At 33.7% G+C, this 22,188-nt stretch overlaps 1 protein-coding gene and 1 long non-coding RNA gene across 2 annotated transcripts in view; one reads left to right on the top strand and one right to left on the bottom strand.

Moving 5' to 3' along the window:
* SDK1 (sidekick cell adhesion molecule 1) overlaps positions 1-22,188 on the top strand; it is a 1,320,044-nt gene that overhangs the window by 441,755 nt on the left and 856,101 nt on the right. Inside the window, 1 exon segment of the mRNA XM_007498416.3 lies at positions 14,148-14,307. Coding sequence (XP_007498478.2) covers positions 14,148-14,307 — 160 coding nt within the window.
* LOC103104142 (uncharacterized) lies at positions 14,096-15,047 on the bottom strand. The gene is made up of 2 exons (XR_469904.3): positions 14,900-15,047; positions 14,096-14,289 (listed from the first exon to the last, which is right to left on the bottom strand). It is a non-coding gene; the product is annotated as an uncharacterized LOC103104142 (long non-coding RNA).

Below are 22,188 nucleotides of genomic sequence, written 5' to 3'. Positions count from 1 at the left end.
AACACCTCACACCCTACACCAAGATAAATTCAAAATGGGTGAATGACTTGAACATAAAGAAGGAAACTATAAGAAAATTAGGAGAACAGAGAATAGTATACATGTCAGACCTTTGGGAAGGGAAAGACTTCAAAACCAAGCAAGAATTAGAAAGAGTTACAAAATGCAAAATAAATAATCTGGAATACATCAAATTAAAAAGTGTTTGTACAAACAAAACCTATGTAACCAAAATTAGAAAGGTAGCAACAAATTGGGAAACAATCTTCATAAAAACCTCTGACAAAGGTTTAATTACTCAAATTTACAAAGAACTAAATCAATTGTACAAAAAATCAAGCCATTCTCCAATTGACAAATGGGCAAAGGACATGAACAGGCAGTTCTCAGCCAAAAAAATCAAAACTATTAATAAGCACATGAAAAAGTGTTCTACATCTCTTATAATCAGAGAGATGCAAATCAAAACAACTCTGAGGTATCACCTCACACCTAGCAGATTGGCTAACATGACAGCAAAGGAAAGTAATGAATGCTGGAGGGGATGTGGCAAAGTGGGGACACTAATTCATTGCTAGTGGAGTTGTGAATTGATCCAGCCATTCTGGAGGGCAATTTGGAACTATGCCCAAAGGGTGATAAAAGACTATCTGCCCTTTGATCCAGCTATAGCACTGCTGGGTTTGTACTCCAAAGAGATAATAAGGAAAAAGACTTGCACAAGAATATTCATAGCTGCGCTCTTTGTGATGGCCAAAAATTGGAAAACAAGGGAATGCCCTTCAATTGGGGAATGGCTGAACAAACTGTGGTATATGTTGGTGATGGAATACTATTGTGCTAAAAGGAATAATAAAGTAGAGGAATTCCATGGAGACTGGAACAACCTCCAGGAAGTGATGCAGAGCGAAAGGAGCAGAACCAGGAAAACATTGAACACAGAGACTGATACACTGTGGTACAATCGAAGGTGATGGAGTTCTCCATTAGTGTCAATACAATGTCCCTGAACAATCTGCAGGGATCTAAAAACACTACCCACAAGCAGAGGATAAACTATGGGAGTAAAAACACCGAGGAAAAGCAACTGCTTGACAACAGGGGTTGAGGGAATATGACTGAGGAGAGACTCTAAATGAATACTCTAATGCAAATACCAACAACAGGGAAATGGGTTCGAACCAAGAACACATGTGATACCCAGTGGAATCGTGTGTTGGCTATAGGAGAGGTGGGGGGAGGAAAAGAAAATGATCTTTGTTTCCAGTGAATAATATTTGGAAATGACCAAATAAAATAATGTTTAAGATTTTTAAAAAAAAGTGCTGCTAAGAATAAAAAAAAAGAAACAAACAAAGTTGAAAGAATGAAAAAATAGAAAATGTGAAATATGTTATGGGAAAGACAACTAACCTGGAAAATAAATCTATGAGAGTTCATGTAAGATTTATTGGACTATCTGAAAGTCATGATCAAAACAAAGAGCTTAGACATTATATTTCAAGAAATTGTCAAGGAAAACTTCCCTGATCTTCTAGAGCCAAATGGAAAAATAAAAATGGAAAGAATTCCTATCACCTCCTGAGAGTCACCACAAAAGAATAACTTCAAGGAATATTATAGCCAAGATCCTAAATTCCCTGGTCAAGGAGAAAATACTACAAGATCCAAAAAGAAACAATTCAGATATCATGAAGCCACAGTCAGGATAACACAAGATTTAGCAACCTCTACATCGAAGGATCAGAAGACATAGCATATGATATTTCAGATGGCAAAGAAGCTAGGACTTCAACCAAGAATCACTTACCTAGCAAAACTGAACATAATCATTTAGGGGGGAAATTGGTATTCAATGAAATAGGGGACTTTCAGACATTTTTGATAAAAAGACCAGAGCTGAATGGAAAATTTGACTCTCAAATATAAGACTCAAGAGAAGCATAGAAACAGGAAAGAGAAATCAAGTCATTCAATAAGACTAAACTGTGTACATCCCTTCACAGGAAGATGAAACTCTAAAGAATGTTGTTATTATTAGGGCAGTTAGAAGGAATATTCATAGATAGAGGGCAACAGTGTCAGTTGAATGTGATAGGATGATGTAAAATAAAATAAAATTAAGGTATGAGAAAGAGAAATTCATTGGGAAGAGTGGGAAGAGAAAAATAAAATGGTCTAAATTATTGTACATAAAAGAGGCATGAAAGAACTTTTACAGTTAAGAGGACGATGGGAGAGGTGTGAGGGGAGCATGTGAAACTTATTCCTATCAGAATTGGTTCAATGAGGGAAGAACATATACCATCAATTGTATATATGATACTATCTTACCCAACTGGACAGTAGGAGGGAGGGGAAATGGATAAGAGAAGGAGTTTGGAGCTGATAGAAAAGAGGGCAAATTGGGGGAGGTGGAGGTCAGAACCTAAATAGGGGTAAATAGGAAGGAGAGTAATACACAGTAGTCATGATGGTGCAATTTTTTTTACAAGTCTCTCTAATAAAGACATAATTTCTCAAATACTTAGAAAATGAGTTGAATGTATAAGAATATGTCATTCCCCAATTGAGAAATGGTCAGTTCTCAGACAAAGAAATTTAAGCTCTTTATAGTCATGCAAAAAACATTCTCTAGATCACTATTAATTAGAGAAATTCAAATTAAAACAACTCTGAGGTCCCACCCTACAGCAGTCAGATCAGATTGGCTAACATGACAGAAAAGGAAAATGACAAAACTTGGAGAGGATATGGGAATGTTGACACACTAATGCCCTGTTGAAGAAGCTGTGAAATGATTCAAACATTCTGGAGAGCAATTTGGAACTATGCCCAAAGGACTATCACAGTAATACTCTTTGACCTGGCAATATTGGTTTGTATCCCAAAGAGATGAAAAACCAAAAAAGGGGAAAGACTTATATGTACAAAAATATTCAAAGCAGTTCTTTTTTTGGGTGGGGGGCAAAGAATTAGAAAGTGAGTGGTTGCCCATCAATTGGGGAATGGCTGAGTAAGTTATAGCATGATTGTAATAGAATACTATTGTGTTGTAAGAAATGACAAGCAGGAGGAGCTCGGAAAAAACTGGAGAGCTTTACACAAGCTGAAGCCAAGTGAAATAAGCAGAACTAAAGAGACCATTGAACACAGTGACAGGAATTCTGTACACTGAACAACTGTGAATAACAGCTATCCACAGCAATACAGTGATTCAAAACTATATCATTGGATTTATGCTTAAAAAAATACCGTCTGCTTCCAGAGAAAAAGAGGTGCTGGAGTCTAAATCCAGACCAAAGAAAACTTTTTTTTTCATTTTTTGAATTTGCTTTTACTTGAGTTTCCTTACACAAAAGTATTATTATGGAAAAATGTTTTCTGTGATTGCATATATAAAATCAATAGAAGATTCCTTACCATCTCAACAGATGTAAGGAGGCAAGAGAGGGAAAGACAAGACTCAATATTCTTTGAAAAATGTTGGAAACTATTGTTAAATGTAATTTGAATTAAATATTATATTACAACTCATGTACCAATTAAGACATCAAAAATGAAGGACAAACAACAACAAACAATATTTTTAATTTGGAATATATGCATCTAGCAAATTATCATTTGATAAATAGAACTATTATTATATAATATGTAGTTATGTAATAAATAAATATTATATTACTATATAAGAAATATTTTAAAAGAATTCCTCTGGATAAAATGTAATATCACAAGGTTGAATTTCTGGCAGCAATGTTTTTTGTGCTAATTATGTAAGATAAAAATGTGGATGACTGAATGACCATGATAACCCAAATAAAGATAACAATAGTTATCTTTATTTTTCAAGATGGTTGTTGAGAAATTCTAAATTGTGAACAGTGATAGGTTTTGTCAGTAAAATTTGAAAGACAAAGCTTTTATATGGGTGCTATTTCATAAGGTAGGATATGAAAATGTTTCAATTTGATATAAAAGAAGTTTTAAAAAGAAGATTAGGTTGTAGAGTTGTAACCCAAAGGTTAGTCACCCTGGGAAATTCTGCTGTCTAAAAAGCAAAGTGTAATAATGAAAGGTCCTGCTCAACCTGATTGCACCATTCATATTGAGATCTCTAATCCTTCTTTGGTTGGACTCTAACTTGATTGATGGTACTGATTATGATGGTTTAATAAATTTCATTGTCATGTTACTGGAAAATTTGAGATTTGTATGCTTGAGGCTCCCTTTGTTTATAGTACAATTGATTTTTCTGTTAAATGGAATGTGATTATTCTTTTCTTTATATACTATTATACTACAGTGAAGGAGAAAAAGAAAAGGTATTGAATGGTTTGAGATTACTGTAGTTGAAAAGGTCTCTTCAGATACGTTACAAAACTTCTGAATTTGACTTCATTATTGTCAGGTGGTTGATGTTTTCAATTTTGCCTTTAAAAATTGCAATAGTAGCCTGGCATTTGGTCCTTCAAAGGAGAATTGCCTGCATCAGTGAAGGAAAACATACTTAATTGAATCTGTGAGCTCATCTATTTGAGTGTTCTCTCCAATAATACAGTCCACCCCACCAGTCTGCTATTTACCCTTCTACTTCCCTAGAGCACTCAAATGTATTCTCTGTCCTGATGAATTGGATTGTTCTTCCCTCTCTGGGTCAATTTTAATGCACATAAGAGTTGAGTATTTCCTATCTCCAACCCCTTTACTCTTCCAGTGTATTGGTGTTCTCTCCCACCTGCCATCAGCTTCTTTGTGACATACTAATTTACCCCCTTTTTTTCTTTTTACATTTCTTTTAGTATTAACCTCTTTTTTAGGTCTAGTTGTATGTGTGTGTGTATGTATTTCTGCATACATATATCTATATACCTATTTATGTCTTGCCATTTCATTCTATACAATTTGTCATTGTTCCCTCTAAGTGTAATTCTTCTAGCTGCCGAGGTGATAATAATATTTTTTAAAAAGTTATCAATAACCTCTTTTCTTATAGGGATACATATTATTTATCTTACTGAGTCTCTTAAAATTTTTGTTAGTTTTGTTGTTCTTTTTTAATTATCTTTTGATGATTCTCCTGATTTCCATACTTGAGCACCAAATTTTCTGTTCAGGACTTGTCTTTTTTTTTACAAATTCTTGGAATTCTTCTATTTTGTTGAAAGACCATGCTTTCCCCTGTAAGAATATAGTCAGTTTTGCTGGGTAGTTGATTCTTGGTTGTAGACCTAGGTCTCTTGCTTTCTGGAATTCCATGACTTTCAGTCCTTCAGTATAGATGAAGGCAGATCCTGTGTTATCTTCACTGTGGTTCCATGGTATCTGAATGATTTCTTCTTGGCAGCTTGTAATATATTTTCTTTGGTCTGATAATTCTTGAATTTGGCTATAACATTCCTGGGTGTTGTCATTTGGGGATTAAGTACAGGAGGTGATCTGTGGATTCTTTCCATCTCCACTTTTCCCTCATGTTCTGTAATATCAAAGCAGTTTTCTTGGATAATTTCCTGTAGTATGATGTCCAGACTTTTTTTTTGTCATGATCTTCTGTTAGATCAATGATTCTCTGTCTCTCCTCGAATGATTTTCTAAATCATCTGTTTTGTGAATGAGATGCTTCATATTTTCCTCATTTTTTTCATTCTTTTGGTTTTGTTTTATAGTGTCCTGCTGCCTTGTGAGGTCACTTAATTCTTGTTTTTGTTTTCTGGTTCTTAAAGCCTGGATTTCATCCCTGGCTTTTTGGTCATCCTTCTCCTTCTGGTCTGATTTTCCTTGGAGGTCATCTTCCATTCTCTTTACCTCATCTCTCATCTCCTTTGCCTCATCTTTCATCTCCTTTGCCTCATTTTCAAGCTGGTTGATTTTGGTTTTCAAGACACTATTTTCTGTTTCCAGATGACTTATCTTAGTTTTTAAGTTCTTTTCCCAATTGTCTTCACCCTCTCATAATTGTGTTTTGAATTGCATTTTTAGTTCTTCCAAAGCCTGTATCCAACTCGCTGGTATTTCTGATTTATTGTTTGATGACCACTCCTCCTCTATTCCTTTTGCTCTTTGTTTGTTGCCTGTATAGAAGCTGTCAATTTTAATTTCTTTTTTTTCTGTTGTTTGCTCATATTTACCCTTTCTTTACTCCCTGTATTTGTCTGTGCTCTTGCTCCTCTTATTTTTTTGGTTTTGGGATTTTCTGTCAGTCTCCCCTTTTAGAACTTTGTCATGAGATCTCTTGGTGAAGTCTGTGGGGTAGGAGAGTTGGAGTTTGAGCTTCCCTGTCCTCTGGAGGCTTTTTTTTCCCATATGGAGGCTTTTGATTGGATTAAAGTACAGCAGTCTGTGGGAGAGGGGTGTTGGATATTGGGCTTTCCAGACCTCTGAAGACTTTTGATGGGATTAACTACAGCTGGGTTGGACTGTATGTGCTCTGAGGCCAAAACCTCCTGTCAGATTGGAGCAATATGGAGGTTCTCCACTGCTGTGACCAGGCTGTCCACTCTGCGCTCCCTCTCCAGCTCTGCCCCCACCACCTGTGTTCGATGCTCTGAGCCTGGCATAGCCCTGCTTGCAAGGTACACCCTCTAGACCAACACCTTTGCCCGCCTAGAGGTTCCTGCTGCTGCTGGAGGCTTAGTGCTCTAGGTGTGTGTGTGTGGGGGGGGGGGGGTCCTGGGACCTTCCTTTTGCCTTCCCCTTAAACCAGAATATTCTCAAATTCTGGCTTTTGGGGGACGTACCTTTTGAATTGAGTCCAGCAGGGAGGGTTCCTTGGCTCTATCTTGTTGTTAGGTTTGATTTTCAGTCCCCTAGGAGCATTTAGTTTGTAATTGGTTCAGAGATCTGAACTTTTGCTGCTTCTACTCCGCCATCTTGTTTCCACCTCCCTCTAGGACATTTTTGATCAACCTATTTGTTATTTCTTATGGCACAGGAGTATTCCATTACAATCATTTTTAACCTTATTAAAATTTAAAATTTAACTATTTGTATAAATGCCTTATCTCCTGTCTGAGTACAGAGTCTGTATTGTTTTTAATTTCCAGCATATAGCATAGTGCCTAACAGATTCCACTGATTTTTCTGAAATGTTGTCTACCCATTCATCATTTTTGCATTTCTTTTATGCCTTTTTTTCTGATTTCTTCATGTCCAATGTTAAGACTAGATTTTTTTCTGACCAGTGTTGAATAAAATTGACACCTCCTTGCTTACTATTCTCCAATCCATTCATTCCAGGGCCATTATCTGTTTTTAAAATGCCATCATTGTCATTACTGACATGCTCAGTTGGCTTTTCATGTTTAACTACATTTTTCATTTAACATATATAGATATAGATAGAAAGAGAATAATTCTTCATACTTTATTTGGACATTTTATTTTCTTCAATAAGTACATTATCTTTTTTTGTCCCTACTGAATGTTTTTCCACTTTTCTGACCACTTCTCTGAATTGTCATTTTGAATTATAGTCCTATATCCCCTTCTGTCTATTTTCTCACTTTTCTCCAAACCAAGAATTCTATAAAGTCCCTTTCAGCTCTAAATCTATGATTCTATCTTAATGAACATTCTTTAAACCTCCTCATTCAGGCCATTGTTTAAAAAGTTAAATAGTCCTAGTATAGTGGCATATACATGAGAGATGTTCTCCAATGCCAATTTTTTAGTAAATAATGGAAAGCAGCCCCTTTCATAATAATCACTTTGGAATTTACCTTTCTTGCCTTATTTAATTAGGTTGGATTACTTGCAAGTCTTACAATTTTATCCTCATGAAAACTGTCCCTTATTTTCTCCACATCCATGGCTTTATTAACGTTATTCTCGTGACCTGAAAAAAAATATTCTTTTCTGTTTTTGTTTTTTGGAATCTTACCATTCTCTTCAAAACATATTAAATATTTTCTCATAATGTTTTTCATCTTTGTCTTTGTATTCCTACCATCTAATTGTATGCTTTGTATATCAGACATTTAATGAAAATTTGTTGAGTTGAATTAATGGCAGCTTGTGGCACAGTAGATAGAATCTGGAGTTGGAGTTAGGAAGATCTGAGTTCAAATCCTGCCTCAGTGAGGATTAACAAATATAACTCAGTTTCCTCTTCTGTAAAACAGACATAATAATAATAATAATAATAATAGGGAGTACTTCTCAGGGTTTTTTGTGAGGATACAATTTGATAACTTCTGTACACTTAGTATATTTTGTCTACATTATGTTTAGTTGCATATTTATCTTATTTCCTTTATTATATCATAAACATCATGAACAGGGAACTTGCTGTATTGGCTTTTTATTTCTTTTTATCCATAGCATATTGTCTTGCACATAGTAGTTGCTTTTTGTTTCTACAATTAATATTGAAACACTTGTGAAAATAATCTTGTCCTATGTAGAACACTGACAGTTTTGTCTTCCTATATCCTGTGTTAAACCTTAGTGTTGTGGGGATTTTCATTCTAACACTTTGTACTTTTGTCAGGAATTGAATTTATTCATCAACTTAATCAAAAGAGATTTTCCTTAGAGGATAACTGTGTTCTAAAAAGTCCAATAGTCAATGTTTAGTGAACTATTTCTGATCTCTGAATAATCTATTGTTTCATTTTCATTTAGAAGACTCATGTAATATATTAAATTGACAATGATATTTTACCAGTAAAATCAAAATGCAAACTTCTGAATCTCTGTCTTTAGACCTTTTCTTTTTAAAATTATCTATTTTTATGAGATGCTCTTGTAGGTCATTGGAACTATAAGAAGTACCATCACTTGTTCACTGTTTAAATATAGTACAAATGGCAGGACATTAATAGGAGTATATAGCTCAGTAAATCCCTAGATATCAAATCCCTAGGTATCAAAACCATATCTATTGCATCTCAGCTTTATTGGCTTGTTTGGGTGAGAAGAATGGATGATTCCAGTTATAGTACATGTCAAGTTAAAAGGAAAATTGAATAGTGACTTGGCAGAAGAAACTTCAAGGATGCACATAAAATATAGCTTGAAATAATGTCATATGCACCCAAATTGATTAAGCTATTGTTTTTGAAAGAATTAGGGAGCCAAGATGGAGAAAAGGCAGGAACCTGCCTGAACTGTTCCCAAATTCCCCTCCAAACAACTTTAAAAGAACACCTCAAAATGAATTGTGGAGTGGCAGAACCTATGAAGGTATGGAGTGAAACAATTTTCCTGTTCAATACAACTAAGAAAGTTTTTGGCACTGTGGTACTAGTGAAGTTTGGTCTATTAAAGATAATGCACTATCAAGGTCTAGTCTAGTGGTAGTCTCTCGGTGACCGAGAATGACAATTGTCTTTGTGCATTATCATCTACGGTGTACCCTCATATGGCTTTGAAGTCCAAAGGCTGAGGCGCAGAGTTTGTGGCACATGGTGCATGGGACTCCAGTTGTTACAGTACTATCAAGGTACCATCAGGCAATGCCTCCACAAACCAATAGTAGTCCTTGGTGTATAAATGAATTGGTGACAGTGGCTTTCAGAACTCTATGCCCATAGACAGTAAAAAGCTTCGACAAATGATCAGAAGAGTTTCTGGCACTGAGTGTCAGACTTTGTTGTGTTGCCCTTACACAGATGCAGATTGTGGTCCTGGTTACAGTTACAGTTTGAGAAAGTGTACTAAGACATTATAGTTTGTATCCCCAGGGAAGCAAGAAAACTGATCATAGTTCTGAGGTAGAAAAGAGTGCTTATGGTTGCTCACAGACCAGAGCATAGTCCAAGAGCATAGTATTCACACCTCTCCTTATATCATTCCATCACAGAAGAACTGAAAACTTATAGATCTATCTCTGAAAACAACTACAGAAAAAAATTAAAACTTAAAGACTGTGCCCCTTCCATAGAAGAAGCAGATCCCAATTTTAATATCAATTTTTAAAAGTTAAGAAATAGTCTGGAAAAATGAGTAAATAATAACAAAAAAACCCTCACCATATAAAGTTACCATTGTGACAGAGAAGATTGAAACACAAGTTCAGAAGAAGACAACAAAATCAAAAGCATTGCATCTAAAGTCTCATAGAAAAATGTGAATTGGTCTCAGGTCTAAAAAGAATTCAGAAAAAGCTTAAAAAGTATCTTCAAAATCAAATAAAAGACCTAGAGGAAAAATAAGGAAATGAAATAGGATTAATACAATAAAAATATTAAAGAAGAGTCAACAACTTGGTTAATATGGTACAAAAAATACTGAGGAAAATCAGCCAAATGGAAAAGGAGGTACAAAAGGTCACTGAAGAAAATTATTCTATAAAAATTAAGCATTAAGAAGCAATGAAACCAAATAAAAGGGGTTAAAAAGGAAGAAACTGTGAATTGTTTTATTGGAAAAATGCATGATTTGAAAAATATATCAAGGGGTGATAATTTCATAAGTATTGGACTACTTAAAAGCCATGATCAAAGAAAGAACCTAGTTGCCATCTTTTAAGAGATTATCAAAGAAAAATGTGAGGATAAAAACAAAATTGAAAGAATCCACTGATCACCTCCTGAAAGAGATCTTAAAATAAAAACTCCCAAGAATATTACAGCCAAATTCAAGTGCTTCTACATCAGGGAGAAATAATTGCAAGTAACTGGCAAGAAACAGTTCAGATATTGCAAAGCCACAGTTAGAGTAATACAAGATTTTGTAGCTTCTACATTAAAGATAATAAAAGGAGGGGAAAAGCTAAAGGAAGGTAGAACTCATTGGTTAAACAGAAGCAAAACGTTTTTCAGAATAGACAGAATGAAAGGAAAGAGTGGAATAAATGGGGAAACTAGATTGTAGGGAAATATAGAGTAATTATAAATGTGAAAAAAATTCATAGCAAATTTCTCTGATAAAGACCTCATTTCTCAAATATGTAAAGAATTAAGTCAAATTCATAAGAGTAGAAGTCATTCCCCAAATGATAAATGGTCAAAGACTATGAACAAGTAGTTTTCAGATGAAGTAATCAAAGCTGTCTGTAATTATTTGAAATAATTCTCTAAATCACAATTAATGGAGAAAAACAGATTAAAACAACTCTTTGGTACTATCCCATATGTATCAGATTGGCTAATATGACTGAGAAGGAAAATGAGAAACAGTGGGAGAAATGTGGGAAAATTGAGCCTCTAATGACCTGTTGGTGGAGTTGTGAACTATTTCAACAATTCTGGAGAGCAATTTGGAATTATGCCCAAATGGTTATAAATCTGAATATACTCTTTGGCCATGTAATTCCACTACTAGGTCTTTATCATAAATAAATAAATAAAAGGAAAGGAAAAGGAAAAAGACAAATATTTATACCTATTAACAAAATCTTTTTTTGTGGTGGTAAAGGATTGGAAATTATGGGGATGTCTATTAATTGGGGAATGGATTAACAATGTGTGATATATGATTGTGACATAATACAGTTGTGGTATAAGAAATGACAAGCAGGATGTTTTCAGAAAAACCTGGAAAGAGTTATATGAACTTAATGCTGAATGAAGTAAGCATGATAATCAACTGTGAATAACTTAGCAATTGTCATTAATACAAAAATCCCAGCAATTCCAAAGGACCTAATGTGAAAAAAAAATGTTACCTACCTTTGAAGAAAGAACTAATAGAACCTAAATGTAGATTGGAACATACTTTTTTAAAAGTTTCTTTATTCTTCCTATTTATTTGTTTTTTACTTCTTTCAGTCACAACATGAATAATATGGAAATATGTTTTTGTATGACTATACTTGTATAACCTATATCAAATTATTTCCTATGTCGGTAGCTGGAAAGAGTAGGAGGGCAGGAGAGATTTTGGAACTCAGAAATTAAAAACAAAACTTCTTAAAATGGTTTAATTTATAATAAGGAAAATAAAATATTGAATTTTAAAAAAAGGAAAACTCAGAGAGGATAATTTAATTTTCATTATTTTAATGGAGTACAATTGTCAACACACATTGATAAAACTCCTGAAATAAAAGATTTAAATTCTGTATACTGTAAATAGTAGATGGGTATAGAAATTATTTCTATTTTCTAGGCCATGCTTATTGAATATCCATAGGAAATCATGTATTTTTTGAATGTCAAAATCCTCATAGACTTTCATTTCTTATTTTAAAAAATGATCATCTAAAATGATCTGTACTTACAGTTTACCCAAATAAGATCAACAGGAAATTAATGATAAAAAACTTTATGTAAGCCTTGAGAAGAAAATTCTTGTTTAGGGACCTTTGACTGATTTAAGAAAACATAGAATCATCAAATTTTCAAATTAGAAAGAATCTTATTCTTATAGGGTTTAGTTTTTTAAGTTTTTAAACTGGACCTCAAAGAGATTATGACTTGCCCATGCTCAATTTTAATATCATTAATTCATGACAAAGTAGATACTACTATCTCATTTCATGAGAATAATTTGGCATAAATTTCCTATAGTATTAGCATATGTTGAAAGAAACACATATTATATTAAATGAAAGTTGGATCATCATAAACTAACTGTTATAATAACTACTGTTTTTTTATTTTTCAAAATTGTTACCTTTTGTTGTATTTTTTATATTATTATCTTTTCCTTTTATACTTCCCTCATACATTCCTTGGTACAAAGGAAAACAGTTATCCAAACAACAATGTAAAACATATTCTCACATATGCAATATTTGATAGCCTTAATTTTTAACTTCTCTCCCATCAGGAAAATTGTTTATTTCACCCTTTGTTTTATAGAACCAATTACTAATTGCCTAATTACTTTTTCCAGTGTTCTTTTTAAAGTGATATCTCTTTGAAAAGGGGGAAGGTAAATAAGCACAATAAGTTATAACAGAAATATACTACATTCGGGTTTTATACAATCTAGATTAGAGGGAAAACTGATATAGATGTATTGACAGATAATTTACTATGCAATTACTATATGCCAGGCATTGTGTTGGGTGCTGAATATACAAATATAAGGATAAGGATAAGAACATATCCTTGACCTCAAGGAACTTACATTCTGATAGAGAAAGAAAATAAAGGGGAACTAGAAAGGGAGGGAGATTAATAGAAAGAGTGGCTTGACATGAGGATGGCAAGGCAATGGCAAGTTTACCTATTAGAACTGGAGGATCCAAGATTGGTAGAGTCTAAGGTTATAGTGAGAAGGAGAAAGTTAGATAGTGGCAGTACATTATGAAAGAACCCTTCTTTATGCCTTCTGAACCTTTCTTCATGGATGGTGATTTTCCTTTCTTTCTGGACCTGATAAACTCCATCATATTTCTTGGTTGGTAGAGGTCAATCTGGAAAATCAGAAAATGGTTGCTTTGCTGATTGTATCTGGTGCATTGCCATCATATTGAATGTAGCAGTGCCTCTCTGACTCCTTGTAGACTAAATTTCTATAATTTCTGACCCATCTGAGTCTCTATCTCTGTCTCTATCTATCTCTCTTACTCTCTGTATCTTACTCTTCCTTATCTCTTTGTTCTTTTCATATTTGAAATCCAACTTCTGTCCTCTTTGGAAAAATCAGTGATGTGGAAAAAAGCAGTGGCTCTAGAATCAGAAAACTAGGTTTAAATCATGGGTATGCTACTATTGGGCAAGTCATTTAAATATTTTGGGTCTCAGTTTCCTAATATGCAAAATGATTTAATTGAACTAGATATTCTATAAGCAGCTATTTCAATTCTAAATCATGATGTTATGAAAATACATCCCATTTGTCAATTGTTTCTCTAGCAGTGACTGCCTCTTTTGAAGTTTTTTCATAGAAAGTTATGCTTTTGTGTGTCATGAAATAACCATATTATTTGGAGCATGGCTAGTCAAGGAATTAGTTTGAGATATTGCCAGTTATGTCCAACTGGTACAGCAATATTATGAGAAAAGGCAAAAAAAAAAAGGATCAGTTTGCCAAATACTTTTAATTCATTAGTCTTTAACCCTGTGGAAACATTAACTAGTATACTTCATATACTATTTCTAGAGAGTTTCAAGGTAATTCAACATTTCATTATGTCAAATAACTATCAGATTTACCTTAATTTTGTAGATACTTATAGAAAAAATTATTATATGTGTCAGTATTATTTCCATGTCTGTGTTTAATTGGCTGTTAATTTCTTTGGTCTATTTTAGATGATGTTGCACCATATTTCAAGACTGAACCAGGTTTACCTCAGATTCATCTGGAAGGAAATCGCCTTGTCCTCACTTGTCTTGCTGAAGGGAGTTGGCCATTGGAATTCAAGTGGATATGCAACGACAATGAGATTACCACCTACACCAGCGAATATAAGTAATTGATTACTTAAAAATAAAATTTTATTAGTTTCTTTGTTAAGAATGTTTGGCTTGTATTATGCTAATACAAAAGGTGTAAAATTGCACTGAACTAATGAACTAAAGGAAGAAAATGTGTAATTAGAATGTGACTAATTTTTCTGTTTTCATGTCATTATTTTTGGACAGTGAGTCTATTAGTGATTCTTTCATTAATGGTTCCATGAAAAAATTGACATTAGCTATGGAGAAGTGCAAAGACAAACTCTTTTATGACATACTTGGCTACTGTGCAAATAGAAACCTAACAAAGTAACCCTTAAGCATTGTAAGACCTCAATAAACATGAATGCTTAATCAGGATACTTTATTATTGATGATTAAGTCAGCATCTTTAGGTTCCTACAGTTGCCAATAAGTATAATTTTCTTATATTTCAAATTTCTGGATAAAAAGAAGTATAATAAAAGGCTGGGGTGGGGTGGTGATGGACAATATATCAATTCTTAACAACAGCAAAAATCAGTCTCTGTTCTCAAGAGTTAATATTCTAATTTGAGAGACTAATGGGTCTAGGCTGAAGGAAAAAAAAATTTTATGGATATTACCTGAGATTATACATCCTTTCTTCTGAGCTAATTTTCAAGATCCACCATCAGTGGAATGATGAAATTTGTAGACATAATATCTGATTTGTCCAGTTGTGGACCCCAGTATCTTCTGCAGGGGGAAAAGAGAAGACTTGGTTATAACTCTTCTCAGAATGTGGACATGTGTTGTATTGTGGGTAAATACATGTTGACATATATTCTTTTAATATAGCTTTAAATAGACACATAGCTTTTAGTATGGCTTTAAATATTATAAAATATATTTTAATATAGTTGACTGCTTCATCAAGCCTTCTGTATGGTTTTGAGGTCTGTTGTTTAGGAAGAGCATGATAAAATTGCACTTTAAAAAGGGGTAATACAATTGATTAAATGATTATGAAAATAGTACCCAGGAGGGAAGGAATTGAAATGCAGAAAATTCTTGACTACTTCATTCAGTGGAAGGGACCAGTGGTGTGAATAATCTATAAGAGTGGATAATCCAAAAATAATTTGACTTTAGAATCATTAAATGTTTACTTTCTCCCAAGGAATTAATCTTCCTAATTTTGTTTTGTTTATATTTAAAATTATAAACCTCTCTGAGGTTTTGAATTCTGTGAATAATCCATAAATGAATCAAATTTATTTTTGTAATAGAGGCTTAGGTTATATATGTACATATTTTATTGATATATAATATATACATGTATGTATACATATACATATATGTATACATATGATAGTGGACAAGTCATTTTACCTATCAGTCTCACTTTCCTTATCTATAAAATGAGATTAATAGTACCTATATCAAAAGATTTTTATGTGGATCAAATAAGGTAATTTACATATAGAAGTTTTTAAAACAAAAATTATATAACTATCAGCTATTATTTATTATCAATAAAAAGCATTGGGACTGTATCATTTCCCAGGTGTAGGGGCAGTAGTAAGTTATCGAAGCTTCTTGAGCAAAATACAAACTACCCTGATGGGCAATTAAATCTTTCCTAATCTGGCTTGTCTATCTTTCCTTACTGATCATACATTATTCTCTCTCTCTCATTCTACATTCCAGCCAAAGTGGAATACTTGCTAGTCTCTTCTTCCATCAGTTGTTATTGTCTTATTCCACTAAAAAGCTAGCTTGTCTTTACTTTTTAAAAATATTTTCTATTTATTCATTTATAAGCATTTTTAATCTCCTCAGTAGATTTTAAGAGTCTGGAATTCAGAAACTTTTATTGCTTTTGATTTTGTCTTTTTATTTCCAGTGCTATCTAGCACATTGTTTGCACATGTTAGGTACTTAATAAAAGTTTGTTGAATTGAACTGAATTTGATTTGAAAATAAAATCAAAATTTAAATTATAATCATTTTCTTGGTGTCATCATTGCAGCAACTTAATCTATTAAAATAAAATAATACAAGTGGATACCTTCTGTGTAATTTTTATTGTGAGCAAGAAAACATTTTTCATTATATTTCTAAATTTTATGTTTCTTTCAATATGACATGATCACTTTTTTTAGCATTGGTGAATCTAATGTCATCTTGGCAATGGTTCAATGATTTAATCTAATTTTCATAGGTGAATTTGTGTGTTTTTATGCCTGTTCCTTAAAATAACATTCACAATAAATCATTTTATGCATTAGAATCAGTAATATGTCCCTTTTTAAAAATTATGCATTCCTAGCTCTAGTCATCCTTTGCAAATTAAATTCAAATTATATCTAGTTCAAGACTTTCTCATGGCTAGAGGCAGAGTTCTTTGTTATAACAGGAAGAATAATTAAATCTGAGAACCAAAGTTGTATAACTCCAAAGATCTAGCCTTCTTATGTCAATGTGTTGAAATTTAAAGAAGCCCTTAAAGTTCTAGTTGAATAGGGATATAGGGACTGTGTCTTCACAGAAACAGATTTTCATAGTCTTAAAAATTTAAGAAAACAAGGATATTAAAATGCTTAGAGGAAATATATTCTTTATATTTGTTCTTGAAGCAAAGTGAATGGTCATTTGCTCAAGATGTTTACGAGGAAATTGCTCAGTCAGGTTGGAGTTGGACTTGACAACTACTTGGGCTTTTTTCAATGCTGAGGTTCTATGAATTTTTCCCCCTTATAATCCCTGTAGAAAGAATGAATGAGTTGTTTGAATTTTACAACAGGATTTGCTACCAGTACTGAGATTCACAAAGCCCCTTTGCTATTTGGAATCCTCTTTCAATAACAAAATTGGACTACCAATACTCCTATGAAGTATATCTTTGTAAATTGTTTATAAAATAAAATCCTAAATGATCAAGAGAGATGATGTTTAGAAACACTGTTCAATATAGTATCATACATACTTTGTAGATTCAGCTTAGACAATCTCAAAAGGAGATCTGTAGTTTCTTCACCTTCTTGAGATGATTAAAATTCATTTAAATAATTCAACAATATTTAAGTGCCTTCTATGCTGGGAGTACAAAGCCCAAGTAAAGCAGCATATGACTTCACATAACTAAGATTGTAAGCAAAATGAAAAAAATCAGTGTTTAGGATTACTTATATTCTTTCTTTTGATTGGAGTGGAGAGGAGAAGGTACCCTCTTAAGAACATCATGGTAAAGTCTGGAGAGTCAGGAGTAAAGCCAGGGAAGGAGTGAAAGATGACTGATCTGGACATTTCCTCAAAATGAATATTCCAACAGGAAGTTCAGTTGGAAGGGGGACCATGCATAAAGACTGTGAGGTTTGCCATCTATGCTGCTGTCTTCGTCCTGAATATTAATAGTATTGTGTACAACATATTTCATTTACATGCTAGATTCCTGTTCATATCTGAATCATAAGATTTCAATGTAGGAAGGATTTTAAGGACTATCAAATTTAACTCCTTATTTCCTAAAAAAAAAATGAAGCTTGGAGAAGTTACTTTACCAAAGTTACCTGCCTATTATGTACCTGAGGTAGGATTTAAACCCAAGCCTTCATGTGCCCTATTCACTCTTCTGCATTGCCTCTTATGGGACATGCCCATGATTATACTCTCAGAATATAGAAAAGGTGCAATTCTAATTCAGGTGTCCTGATTCCACTACTCTTTCTACTATATCATGCTGCCATTCACTTGTTGACCTGTCATTTCACATCTCTTGGGCTTAGTTTCCTCATTAATTAAGTGAAGGGATTGGACAAATGATCTCTTGGGTCCATTGCAGTTGCAAATCCCTGATCCCATGTACTTCACTATAGTTTAGTTTCCTTTTTGATAAAATGAGGATTATAATATCTATAGATTTATCTCACATTATTCCTCTAAAGATGAAGAGATTTAGCAAGTATAAATTCTCTTTTTAAATCTTAAAAAGATTTTATAAATATAAACTGTTATATTAGTAATTTTTATCCCTGCTACTTAACAGACCAATGAGCCAAACCTGGGTTATCCAAGTTCAAACCCATTGGACCAAATTGATCTCTGCAGTTATGTAGAAACAGAATTTACCTCCATGCTATGATGCAACGTTTTAGGAGAAACTGCTGTACCAATTTAAAATAGTAAAATTATATTCCAAATTATATAACATGGACATGCAGATTGGCATACAATATCTCATAGATAAATACTTTGTGAATGTTTGATCAAATTAAATAATGTACAAGTTTATTATTTGGTGTTTGAGTAGGAAGGCTGATGTGGTATATATCATACATATAAATACAACCCAGTATAAGGAATTCGAATGAATGAATGAAAAATAATTTATTAGTGCTTATTATGTGCCAGGTGCTCTGCTAAGCATTGAGGATGCAAATATCTTTTTTTAAATTGAGATAGTCTCTGTCTTAAACAAACTTACATTCTAAATTGTTGACAAGACTCATAAAATTATAAATATAAAAATTCAGTCATAATAACATCAGTTGTGTCTTATTCTTTTGTGACCTCATTTGAGGTTTTCTTAGAAGAGTTACTGAAGTGGTTTGCCATTTCCTTCTCCAGCCCATTATACAGATCAGGAAACTGAGACAAATAGGGTTAAGTGAATTGCCCCGGTTCTAACAGCTAATATGTTTCTAAGGCTAGATTTGAACTCAAAAAGACATGCCTTACTGACTCCAAGCCCAGCTGTCTGTCTGTCCAATGTGTCACCTAGCTGCCCTGTATTCTAATAGGCAAAGAAATCCTCATGGGAGAATGGTAACATGGAAAGAAATATTTTTTCTGGGAATACAAAAAGTGAAAGGGGGAAAAAGAATTGGTATTGAAATTAACAGAGTAGATATCTAGAATCCTGATTGAGTCGTGAACCTGAAGCATAATTTTTTGTCTAGTGTTATCATATAGAGGTCGTGGTCTAAAGAGGCTAGTTTGTATGATTTCAATCAGTCATTAGCTAAATTGAGCCACTGGACAGGAACTCTAAAAATTAATAGGTTAATTTTCTCAGGATTTGGGGTGGTGGTTGTGGCATGGATCCTGGAATTGAGTCCCAGGTGAAAATTGCAGAGCAGGAGAAGATGAGGTGCATGGCAGCAGACAAATGGTGAGGTGACCTGGGTGGATGTCTGAATAGCATGTGAAGCTGCAAGAATTTGAACTAAAACTTCATGTTAACTATTTTATTGGAGGCATCTGGGCTTGTAATTTTATCAGTGTGAGGAAATCCCGACATCTTATGTCAGTATTAGAAATCTCCTGAGCGCACTAAGAACTTATAGCTAGTACCATGTGCTAAAGGCAGTGCTTGAATACATATTGCTCTGACTCCAAAGCCAATTCTGTCTACTAGTCTGCACTACCACTTCATCTAAACTATAATAAGCATTATACATTTTATAACAATCATTTTATTATTTTTTTGCCTTAGAGTTTAGAGGAGATTTGGGGGGGTGAGACAGTATGGTGTAATGGAAAGGACACAAGATTTGGGAGCAGAAGATCTGAATTTGAATTTAGCTTTCTTACTCATCTAGGTGACCTTGGGCAAGTTATTTCTTTTCTTGGGCACCAGTTTCCCTATTTTTAAATTAAGAGGGATGGACTATGGCTCTCAAATCCTTTCTGTTTCTAAATATTAGTCTTCTAACTCAATTCAATACAACATTGAGTTTTCAATTGACATTGAGTTTTCCTCCCATAAATAAATCCATTCAAATCCATTCAAAATAATTTGCTTGACTTGAGTACTACCTCAGAGTATTATAATAGGTTCTCAATACATATTTATTGTTGATTATAGTGATGATATTGATTCTCCAATTGAAAAATTATTTTAAGCATAATGACCGCTCTGTCATATTTTCTTTTCACTTTAGCCAACCTATGCAGTTTATTGAAAGCATCACTAAATTTCAGATCCAATATAGGCCAATAAATAACAGCTGTACACTGTACAGGAAAGCTATAAAGCCAATTATCAGGTCATTAGAGACTTTTAAAAAGGAGCTTCTAAATATCTATCATAGAATCACTAAAAACAAATATAGGAAGGACTTCTGATGAGTCATGCACCTTAGCGTCAGTGTATTTAAGGACTTGTAAAATGCATGTAAAAGCTGGGAGAATTGAAGTATGAGGGTTAATTAGACATCCTTGAAGGAAAGCTATAAATATGTAAAATAAGGGATGGTAGGGACTTCTGTAAGTAAAAGTATCTCACGTCCCATTTGTCTAAACATTTGTAAGATCTGCTCAATTATTACTACTCTTCCCTCCTTACCCATCCAACATAGCCTCTTCTCCTGCAATTGAGGGTGGAAAGAATAGGTAAGTTGTCTCAGAATGCAAATTAAATTATCCATTCAAAATAAATTTAGATCCTGAAGGAAAAAGACCTTGTGTTCAAAGTAAAGCATGTGAATATGTGTCTATTTGGCTCCACTGTCCAGAATTTCATTTAAATAATAGCAATGTAAGCTGACATTTAAGGAACACTTATTTATTCTCAGAACAAACCTGTGTTAAGTGCTGTTTGTTTTTATTTACTTTTTGGTGAGGCCTATGGTTTACATAGTATTGAAATCCCCCCAAAAGAAACTCTATCAGTATATATTGGCATTTGCCATGCATGTGGCTTGCCCAGGATCACACAGCCAGAATGTGAGAGGTTGGACTTGAACTCAGGTCTTCTAAACTACATGGCCTGTTTTCAATCTACTATTTCCCATAATACTTTTCTAACTTATACTGTCAATCTGTTCCCCACCCTCCCTGCTTTATTTTTTATAAATGAGGAAACACTCAGAGAGGTTAAATAACTTCCCCTGACTCACGCAGCTGGCTAAGTTTCTGAGAAATTTGGGAATTTCTGACTCTCAAACGATCACTCCTTTCACCATGTGACACTGTACTGACTTACACTTATTTTCTCTTTACAGTTTTAGAATACAGTGGACACATATTAACCAAAACACACACACACACACACACACACACACACACACACACACACACACACACACACAACAGATAAGCCTCTTCCTAATTGAGGTTGGACACAAAATGAACTGAACCTAAAACTTTGCCTTTATCTTTTTTCTGAATCAAGCTAATAACTCCCTAGTATGATTATTTAAAATGATAGACATTGTATTTTAGTGACATATGGTAATAATGTTTCACCATCCTTTTATATAGTAAAACAAGAAACAGTCCTCTGCCTAAAAATGTTTACAAACAATAGGCCCACAATGAATCACTCCATCTGGTCAATGATTATAATCTATGTAGGAATTCCCATAATAGGAACACTTGGTGACTTAAAAATATTTGTCCCCCTGAGGAGACTGAGGAAAGAAGAGATGACACCACAATAGCATATGTTTAACATTCAACTCTGTGACTCTTTTTTTAGTAAGCATGGCTGATTTTATGGGTTAGTTTGTCACAGTATCATAGATATAACTGAGAATTTAAATTATTTAATATACTATACCACTTGGTAGAACCAGAAAGACCGGAGATCATATGCCACCTTTGAACTGTCCTTGGCAACTCTTTAAGAATCAAGTGTCAGAGAAGGTGCTGACCTGCCCTGGAGTCAGATTACACTATCCACATTGGTATATGTCACAGTGAAGAAACTACTCTTTTCACAGGCCTCAAAAAGAGTTTTCTGAAGACTGGCAAAATACAATGGTCTTTTCCCATCTTTTTCCATACTTTGTTCACCTTATCATAACCTAATGCCCAATCTCTACTTTATTGTAATTATGATATCTAATAATCATAGTAGCTGAGTCTCTTCTGATCTTGATTTGTAATTTAAATAAGTGGCACCAAGTCTTTGTCCTTGCTTTGAAAT

This window comes from Monodelphis domestica, chromosome 7 (genome assembly GCF_027887165.1).
Source record: "Monodelphis domestica isolate mMonDom1 chromosome 7, mMonDom1.pri, whole genome shotgun sequence".
Classification (NCBI taxonomy): domain Eukaryota; kingdom Metazoa; phylum Chordata; class Mammalia; order Didelphimorphia; family Didelphidae; genus Monodelphis; species Monodelphis domestica.
The sequence above is the reverse complement of the archived record's forward strand: the minus strand, read 5'-3'. Positions and strand labels throughout refer to the sequence as shown.